The following is a 10,000-nucleotide window of genomic DNA, read 5'->3' on the forward strand; positions in this document are numbered from 1 at the left end:
ATTATAATGCCGATCTCAGACAGGTTTCCGTCATTGTCCAAAGCAGCGAGATAATCCAGTTCCTCCAATGCCTGCATGAGGCACTCAGGATCTTTAAACGCAAAGAACTGTTAGTAGAATAATGGAGATAAAGAGAATGTCCTATATACACTCACCTAAAGGATTATTAGGAACACCATACTAATACTGTGTTTGACCCCCTTTCGCCTTCAGAACTGCCTTAATTCTACGTGGCATTGATTCAACAAGGTGCTGAAAGCATTCTTTAGAAATGTTGGCCCATATTGATAGGATAGCATCTTGCAGTTGATGGAGATTTGTGGGATGCACATCCAGGGCACGAAGCTCCCGTTCCACCACATCCCAAAGATGCTCTATTGGGTTGAGATCTGGTGACTGTGGGGGCCATTTTAGTACAGTGAACTCATTGTCATGTTCAAGAAACCAATTTGAAATGATTCGAGCTTTGTGACATGGTGCATTATCCTGCTGGAAGTAGCCATCAAAGGATGGGTACATGGTGGCCATAAAGGGATGGACATGGTCAGAAACAATGCTCAGGTAGGCCGTGGCATTTAAACGATGCCCAATTGGCACTAAGGGGCCTAAAGTGTGCCAAGAAAACATCCCCCACACCATTACACCACCACCACCAGCCTGCACAGTGGTAACAAGGCATGATGGATCCATGTTCTCATTCTGTTTACGCCAAATTCTGACTCTACCATCTGAATGTCTCAACAGAAATCGAGACTCATCAGACCAGGCAACATTTTTCCAGTCTTCAACTGTCCAATTTTGGTGAGCTCTTGCAAATTGTAGCCTCTTTTTCCTATTTGTAGTGGAGATGAGTGGTACCCGGTGGGGTCTTCTGCTGTTGTAGCCCATCCGCCTCAAGGTTGTGCGTGTTGTGGCTTCACAAATGCTTTGCTGCATACCTCGGTTGTAATGAGTGGTTATTTCAGTCAAAGTTGCTCTTCTATCAGCTTGAATCAGTCGGCCCATTCTCCTCTGACCTCTAGCATCAACAAGGCATTTTCAGCCCACAGGACTGCCGCATACTGGATGTTTTTCCTTTTCACACCATTCTTTGTAAACCCTAGAAATGGTTGTGCGTGAAAATCCCAGTAACTGAGCAGATTGTGAAATACTCAGACCGGCCCATCTGGCACCAACAACCATGCCACGCTCAAAATTGCTTAAATCACCTTTCTTTCCCATTCTGACATTCAGTTTGGAGTTCAGGAGATTGTCTTGACCAGGACCACACCCCTAAATGCATTGAAGCAACTGCCATGTGATTGGTTGATTAGATAATTGCATTAATGAGAAATTGAACAGGTGTTACTAATAATCCTTTAGGTGAGTGTATATCTACAGCAGTAGTTCAACCCTGTTCCTGGAGGCCCCCCAACACTGCACATTTGATATTTCTCCCTTATCTGACACACCCAATTCAGGTCATAGAGTCTCTTCTAATGAGCAAATGAGTTCAGTCAGGTGTGTTTGATTAGGGAGATATCCAAAATGTGTACTATTGAGGGCCTCCAGGAACAGGGTTGGAACCTCTGATCTACATGTTTGGGGAGTAACGGAATACATGTAACTAGATTACGTATTTAAAATACAAAATATAAGTAACTGTATTCCACGACAGTTTCAATTTAAATCATTGTATTTAGAATACAGTTACATTCAAAAAGTATTTTGATTATCAAAGAGATTACTTTGCATTTTATGGTCATTTGTTTCATTTATTATTTAGAGCTTTCAGATGGAAAACATTTATACATATAAATGATGCGATCCAAAGTGCATTTGAACAGTGATGAAACACTTTCTTATGATGTGTGACATTCATACGAGCAGACAGAGAAGTACGTTTGAAGTAAGTTTGTAGCAGAAGAAATAGAAATAAACCTTGTCTAAATTGTCAGCTTTACGCTAAGCTAAAATGCTATTTCTAGCCATTTTACATGCACATTTAAAAAAAAAATTTAACAAGAAAATTCATGTTAGATCATAATTTATTTTTTCTTGTAAGACCTTTGATATTAGGGCAAATATTATATTCTTGATAATAATTTTTTTAGCGTTTTCCTGTAAAAATATCTAAATATCCTTAAAACAAGATAAATTTGATTAATCTTGTTTTAGAAATAACACTGCATAAGATATTTGAGGTTTTTAGAGAATGTATTTTTAACATGTATTTTGTCTTACTGAGTTTTTATAGTCAAAACAAGTGAAAAAATCTACCAGTGCTGAAGAAGTAATCCAAAGTATTTAGATTCCATTATATATAATATAATTTTTTATCAATGTTTTTTTTTTTTCATTAACAGAAAAATGCAATAAAGCAGCATTTTCATTAGTGGTCTCAGACTTTTGGACCTCGCTTATACCTAAAGCTAAACAACTGAAGTCATACATATTTGTACTTGTAACAAACTAAGCACATCTCTGGAAGAGAGCTGAATTGACCTTTCAAAAATGATCTTTAGAAAGGCAGTTGTCCATATTTCTACATTCACGTGTTGACACATGGTTGAGCTCTTCTATCCCTCCCTGTGTATTGTGTCTGTTTGTGTACAGAGAGCTGAATCACTAATGAACTGAACTCTTTCTTTCCCGAGCTTCACACACAATCCAAAACCATGAGACCACAAACAATGAGTCTGAACCCAGCAGACAGAAGAAATGTCAGGTCAGCAAACTCACGCATGACAAAACCTCAACCAGCCAGCAAACCTGACCCATCTGTACCCAAACAACACATATGAACAGGCCACATTTATTTTTAGGTGAACGATCAAGTTTGTTTCATTTTTGTTATTATTATAAATTATATCTGAAGAAAGAGAGTCTTTGTTTACAACTGATTACTTTTATTTAACCCTCAGAGACCCAAGCATTAACAATGAAGCTGGAGGCGCACTAGCGACAGACGCCTTTAGACTCCTCATTAGTGTGCCCACCTCCCATGCCGGAGACGCAGGTTTGAATCCCGCTCGGATCGATTCCCGGGGCGGGTCGAGCAGGGCTGGTTACAGTGCTGCCATGAGGCTTTAGCCTTTAGACTCCTCGTTAGCGTGCCCGCCTCCCATGCTGGAGAAACCTGTTCGAATCCCACTCGGAGCGGGTCGAGCAGGACTGGTTACAGTGGTGCCGTGACCCGGATGGGAGTGAGGTTTAGGGGGGTGATTGTAATGGTAGCCAGCTGGTAGGTAGCTATGCAGTTTGTAAACATCACTTCCCGAGCCTCAAGAGGCGCACTAGCGACAGATAATAGAGGCTGTGGCCTTTAGCCTCCTCGGAAGCCCGCCTCCCATGCCAAAGACACCGGTTCGAATTCCGCTCGGAGCGGGTCGAGCAGGACTGGTTAGAGTGGTGCCGTGACCTGGGTGGGAGTGAGGTTTAGGAGGATGAATGTAATGGTAGCCAGCTGGTAGGTAGCTGTGCAGTGTGTAAAGCTTACTTCCCTAGCCTCAAGAGGCGCACTAGCGACAGACGCTAGAGGCTTTAGCCTTTAGACTCCTCATTAGCATGCCTGCCTCCCATGCTGGAGATGCCGGTTCGAATCACGCTCTGATCAAGTCCCGGGGCGTGTCGAGCAGGGCTGGTTACAGTGGTGCCATGAGGCTTTAGCATTTAGACTCCTTGTTAGCGTACCCTCCTCCCATGTCGGAGACACCGGTTCGAATCCTGCTCGGAGCGGGTCGAGCAGGACTGGTTACAGTGGTGCCGTGACCCTGGTGGGAGTGAGGTTTAGGGGGGTGAATGTAATGGTAGCCAGCTGGTAGGTAGCTATGCAGTGTGTAAAGCTTACCTCCCTAGCATCAACAGGTGCACTAGCGACAGACGCTAGAGGCTATAGCCTTTAGTCTCCTCATTAGCGCGCCTCTCTTCCATGCTGGAGACGGCAGTTCGAATCCCACTCGGAACGGGTCAAGCAGGACTTGTTACAGTGGTGCCGTGACCCGGGTCGGAGTGAGGTATGGGGGGTGATTGTAACGGTAGCCAGCTGGTAGGTAGCTGTGCAGTGTTTAAATCTCACTTCCCTAGCCTCAAGAGGCGCATTAGCGACAGATGCTAGAGGCTTTAGCCTATAGACTCCTCGTTAGCAAGTCGGGTCCCGATTGGAGCGGGTCGAGCAGGACCGGTTACACATGCAGTAACAAAGTAACGTAGTGATTGATGTATTTCATCATGAAATCAGAGACCCTCCCTGGTCACAGGAGATGCATTTAGGCAACCAGGTATAAATGGTGTCTCGCCTGACCACATGTGATCGGATCACCCGAGACGCATCTTTAATACCAGGTGTAAACGGTGTCATAGAGAGAAGAAACTCGCTAAAGCCTGAACATTTCTCAAGTTCTCAACATGGAATCTCACCCACCAGGTCTGCTGATGAAGTCACAGTGTCGCAAACCAGCCACCTCCATCCTCTTCAGGTACAGCACTGTGGACGTGATGTTTGACTCCAAAATCCGAGGAGGAATCTCAGCGGGCAGCAGGGTCTCCTCAGGATACAAACAAAAGCACTTGCCTTCAAATAAATAACAGGAGAAACTTTGTTTAGCATGGTCTTTATTCCAGTGCAACACCTGATAGAACATCTTAAAGAAAAACAGTCGGATCTCATGACAATAACGTGGCTGTTGAGACATCTTTGCAAAATGACATTACGTGGCTTCTTACGCTGCAGTTCAGAGGTCCAAATGTCCACTGGGTGGCGCTAAAAGTGAGTTAAATGTTCTCCGAAACAGTTGAGATTTTTAAGGCTTATTCTCTATTGAGTTTTAAATGAGCAAAACTGACCAACCTACCCTAAACCTAACCGATAGTGTCAGAAAAAGCAAATGTGAGATGGAAAACACAAGCACGATATTTTGTGCTGCTTCTATGCCTTTCGGCTCACGTTCTCTTTGGGACACGTATCCCGGATCTTTGCATCGCAAGCACAATTTCACACTCAAACAAGCTTGTAAATGTAGTTTATTATGTAATGCTAACGTTAAAACAAGTCATGCGCTATAGTAAAAGTGTTTAGATGTCATAAGATGGCATTGTGTGAGGAACTGAGCGAAATGTAAGTGTTTATGAACTGATTATCTGCCATTTTCCTCATGATTTGTGTGTGAAAGTGAATAAAATAATTGTTGTTGTAGCACCCCTAGTGTTCATTTCACCCGGAAACTGCCGCGATATGTACAACAAGCCACGTAAACATAATTTAGCAAAAATTTGGGTATATAAATGTGATTCTTCAAGACCAGGTTGCAGAAGATCTGCTGAAAGTTGCGTATACCTGTTGATCCAGTGAGCTGTTTGCGGATTTCTGCTTGACATTTACTGATGGGCCGCATGACCTCTGAACTGGCTCTCACTCGTGGATTATACACCTACATACATCATCACAATAACACTGAGAACATGTGAATTCATGGTCATTAATTTAGACACACACAGAAAGTCAGAGACCACATTGAAAAACTGTGATTTGAAAAAATAGAAAATAAACAGAAACTTTCAAAACATTACGACGTAAAATAAAAATATATATATTTAAATAAATATAATAAATATTTGTTCTCAACAACAGAATGTAAACAATACCATAAAAACAACAACATTTTCTGGACATTATTTGTAACATCACCCACAAGTTTCTTTTCTACTCCAGTATCGATGACAAAATGAACAGAGTCCACGGGCCAGAAGAAGTCCTCTGATTGGCTACAGGAGAGGAAGACCCTCCTACTCTTCCGCTGCCCTTCTGTGATTGTCGGGCACACTCCAGCATGACCTGGGCACAGGGCTACTGGTACAAGCTGTCCCAGAGAAACACTCATTCTGGCTGCCTCTTTAGCAAGAATATTACAGGCACAGACAACGTCCTGAAAAACAAGAGGATTCATTCATTAATGTGAAATCAATAATGGAAGAGCTGACGCAACATAATCATATTGTAATTGCCCAGCTGAAAATGCTGAGTCTGCTAAACTATAAAAAGCCATTGTCATCATGGATACTGTGTTTGTTTTGACGCTCAAACCAAGGCAATGATAATGCAAATAAGCAGTGAAACAACTTTTAAAATCGTACTATTATTTGAGAATCTTATGTCTGCCAAATCAAGTAGATACCTGTCGATTTGGAAAATGATCAGATATTTTGACATTTTTATGAAAAGGTACATTTTGTTCAGGTCAAATGATGTAATCCTAAGAAATCATATTTATTTTTGTGACCCAAAAATTTTGAAATGCATGATTACATTTTTTTAAAAATTATTATTTATGTACATTCATAAGTATTCAAGGTGCAAGTGACATTTTTAATACAATTTACATGATGGTTACACCACTTGACATTTTTTTAAATAAAATTAATGTTCATAGAAATGTCCATGTTCGTTACACAATAATAAAACAAATAAAAATAAAATAAAAACACAGGTATATTGCATTTTCTGCACAAAAAAATTATAAAATAAAAATGTCAAGTGGTGTAACCATCAAGTAAAATGCATCAAAATACTTTAATTATTCCTTGAATACATGCAAGTGTACGCAAATAAATCATTCATTTCAAAAAATACTTTTCCAATGTAAATTTTTTTTTTTTTGTAGAAATATCAAGATTTTTGGAGTCAAAAATATCAAGAAGTTTTCTCAGGGTTACTCCATTTGACCGGAAACAAAATGTGAATTTTAATACAAAAAAAATAAATAAATAAATAAAAAAATCACAATATTGATATTTAATGATATGACAAATTATTATTATTATTACTTCATAAAACATATTAAGGGACTAAGGGGGTCCTCTCTTTTTAATGTCATATTTTGGGTCACAACAGAATGGCTACCTGCATGTTGGTTGCACCACCTGACTTTGATTTGGAGGACAAAAAAAAATAATGCACATTTTAAATATATAATTTTTTATTGCTTCTATTATGAAATAATAATAACAGGTTAATCTGCAATTTCTAGAATTTTTAGCTTTGTTTTTCTTTTTTTATACCCTATATATATATATATATATATATATATATAAAACCGTCACCATTATGACAAAATGTAGCCTAGTAGATAAACCAACACTGACACACTTCATCTCACCGGTTCGGACGCCAAGAACACCGCCACATCTCCAGGCTCTCTGGATCGATGGACCTCTAGTGTGAGTCTCAGAGCCGAGTAGAAGCTCTCCGTCCTGCTGCTGTTGCTGTAGACGACCTCACCAGCGTATGGAGCTTCCACGTGCAGCCGCGGGACGTTACCGTATTGCGTGAGGAGCGTGTCTGATGCGGGCGGAGCCGACAGAACCACCACTCTGAGATCAGGATGCTGGAGGAGAACCTCTCTGAGCAGAGCCAGGAGAACATCAGTGCTCACGGTCCTCTCATGGGCCTGGTCGATCACCACCACACTGTAATTCTCCAATAGAGGGTCTGACATCATCTCTCTCAGCAGTATGTCATCTGTACAGTACCTGCAGACAAACGACACAGGTTTGGTTTAAATATTTAAATCTCAATATGCTCCAAACTACAGTATGCAGAGGTGCAAAGATGTGTCCAGCATGTATTTGAACTTCTTTAATATGGTAATCATTCAGTACCATACATTAAAGATGGCATTAAAATCACTGGTGCCATCACAGTATTCTTTTTTGAGAGAAAAACAGCTCATGAAACGGATGTTTATGTGACAGAGAGTGTGCTTTTTTGACACAGACCTGAGCACAGTATCATGTGAGCAGCATGTCTTGAGCGGTATACTGTATCCAACCTCATGGCCGATGTTTACATCCATCTCATCAGCAACACGGAGGGCCAAATCTACTGCCTGCTGTCTGTGAATCTGACTGCACACCACCACACCGTGCTGATACTGTGCAGACAGACAGAACTCTGCACACCACTGAGGGATCTAAACAATACATGAACACATCATTAACACCTTGTGTACCGGAGATCATTTGAACAGACTTAATTAGCATATTAACACACAGGGAAGCCTTCAGCGAGACTAGTGTTATTTTGAAAAATCTATTAAAATTAAATTAGATATATATATAAAACATTGTATATAAAAAAGAAAAATTGGTATACATTAATTTTATTTATTTTTTATATTATAAATTAGATTATATGTAAATTGTATAGAAACATTTAATAAAAAATGTCAAATCGGGGGTCTGTGTAGCTCAGCGAGTAAAGACGCTGACTATCACAGCTGGAGTCGCGAGTTTGAATCCAGGGTGTCCTGAGTGACTCCAGTCAGGTCTCTAGAGTCACATCAAGTTGGCCCGTCGCTAGGGGTAGAGTCACATAGTAACCTCATGGTAAGTATAATATGGTAGTATGCGCATGCGGAGAATAGCGTGAAGCCTCCACACACGCTACATCTCCGCGGTAACGCGCTCAACAAGCCACGTGATAAGATGCGCAGATTGACGGTCTCAGACACTGAGGCAACTGAGATTCGTCCTCCGCCACCCGGATTGAGGCGCATCACCACGCCACCACGAGGACTTAGAGCGCATTGGAAATTGGGCATTCCAAATTGGGGAGAAATAAATAAATAATGTCAAATAAAAACTAAATTAAATTAAATTCTATACAAAAAAAAAAAAAAAAAAAGTTTAAAGTATAAATATAGCCTATTTTATAAAGAAACAATTTTTTTAAATAAACAAATAAAAAGAAATACAAATATTTAAATTAAATAAAATTTAAAAAATAAATAACAAATAAAAGACCCTTCAAATTATAGGCTTGTTGATTAGAGTGCGCTTTTACTTTTCCAAGCAATCGGACACAAGATTTTCCCCAGAAAACAGGCACAAGATTGCCTCTAAATGAAGTCATGCTTATTTAAAGGGCACCTATTATGCCCCTTTTCACAGGATGTCATTTAAATCTTTGGTGTCCCCAGAATGTGTCTGTGAAGTTTCAACTCAAAATACCCCACGGATCATTTATTATACCATGTTGAATGTGCCCATTTTTGGGTGGGAATAAAAACGAGCTGTTTGTGTGTGTGTGTGTGTCTTTAAATGCAAATGAGCTTGTGCTCCCCGCCCTCTATCTAGAATAGGGCGGAGCTTTGACATCTCTGCTTCAGATAACTAGACATCATAAGCAATATGACTGACATGCCCGATATGTTTGAACTGGAATCAGACACTGATGAGGGAGAGACTGAGAATGAACCAGGAAGTTAATTTGATACATTTATTTATTTGTCGTAGAGTTTTTTCAGCAGTTTAGCAACGCTGGATGAGCAACACACACACAAAAATACTGTTGAACATGTAGTGTAATGTTCACTTATTAATAGGCGGTAGTGTCCGTCAACAGTTGTGGGCAGGGCCTGTACCCCTTTAAAATACAGTTCTGGTCCAGTGAATGGTTTGGGGAAGAACTTTTCATTGGATTTGACACATTGTCTGTGAATCAAACATATTACTTTTGGACTAAACACATTTTCACAAATTTCTTGCTGTTAACGGACTTACACTGCTGTCTTTTCCTCTCTGGTCTATTATTCTGGAATTATCAAGTATTTAAGAGAAGTCCTCCTCTAAACGACACACATACAAACCCAACAGCTGGTCGCTTTTCATGTAAATCAGACCTTGCCTGTCTGGCCGGTTCTTGACCACAATAAGCTGCAAAAAGGGCCAGACTTTATGCCGATACTCAAATGTCTGTCTACACGAGACAAGGCCCTAATAAATCAGTCTAACACATGTCTTCATGACTTTGAAAGTGCTTTGGTGGCAGTATCCTGTGCATGGCTTTTCTCTGCAGGTGGTCCACTTTATAAACCTGTTCTTGATCGGGTTAAACAGCTGCAGGTTTAGACCTTCAGTTGTGCAGTCTGGAAGACCGGAGAAGATTTCTCGCACAGAAACACCAGCATCTGCTAAACACTGGCATAGATGGAATTCTTGTTCCCGTTCACATGGTAACACAATG

The 10,000-nt window shown here is 40.5% G+C and overlaps 1 protein-coding gene and 1 long non-coding RNA gene across 3 annotated transcripts in view; one reads left to right on the plus strand and one right to left on the minus strand.

Moving 5' to 3' along the window:
* Positions 1–10,000, minus strand: part of dhx32a (DEAH (Asp-Glu-Ala-His) box polypeptide 32a) — a 20,523-nt gene that overhangs the window by 6,079 nt on the left and 4,444 nt on the right. For both annotated transcript variants that reach the window (XM_052112978.1, XM_052112979.1), the window contains exons 2-7: positions 7,753–7,946; positions 7,134–7,506; positions 5,670–5,903; positions 5,315–5,408; positions 4,403–4,552; positions 1–91 (exon numbers count right to left, since the gene is read on the minus strand). The exon at positions 1–91 is cut by the window's left edge and continues 101 nt beyond it. In XM_052112978.1, coding sequence (XP_051968938.1) covers positions 1–91; positions 4,403–4,552; positions 5,315–5,408; positions 5,670–5,903; positions 7,134–7,506; positions 7,753–7,946 — 1,136 coding nt within the window. The remainder of the gene's footprint in view (positions 92–4,402; positions 4,553–5,314; positions 5,409–5,669; positions 5,904–7,133; positions 7,507–7,752; positions 7,947–10,000) is intronic.
* LOC127633743 (uncharacterized) lies at positions 2,524–4,358 on the plus strand. Its single transcript, XR_007969252.1, has 3 exons — positions 2,524–2,804; positions 2,904–3,227; positions 4,032–4,358. It is a non-coding gene; the product is annotated as an uncharacterized LOC127633743 (long non-coding RNA).

The sequence above is a fragment of the Xyrauchen texanus genome, chromosome 40, assembly GCF_025860055.1.
Source record: "Xyrauchen texanus isolate HMW12.3.18 chromosome 40, RBS_HiC_50CHRs, whole genome shotgun sequence".
Taxonomy (NCBI): Eukaryota; Metazoa; Chordata; class Actinopteri; order Cypriniformes; family Catostomidae; genus Xyrauchen; species Xyrauchen texanus.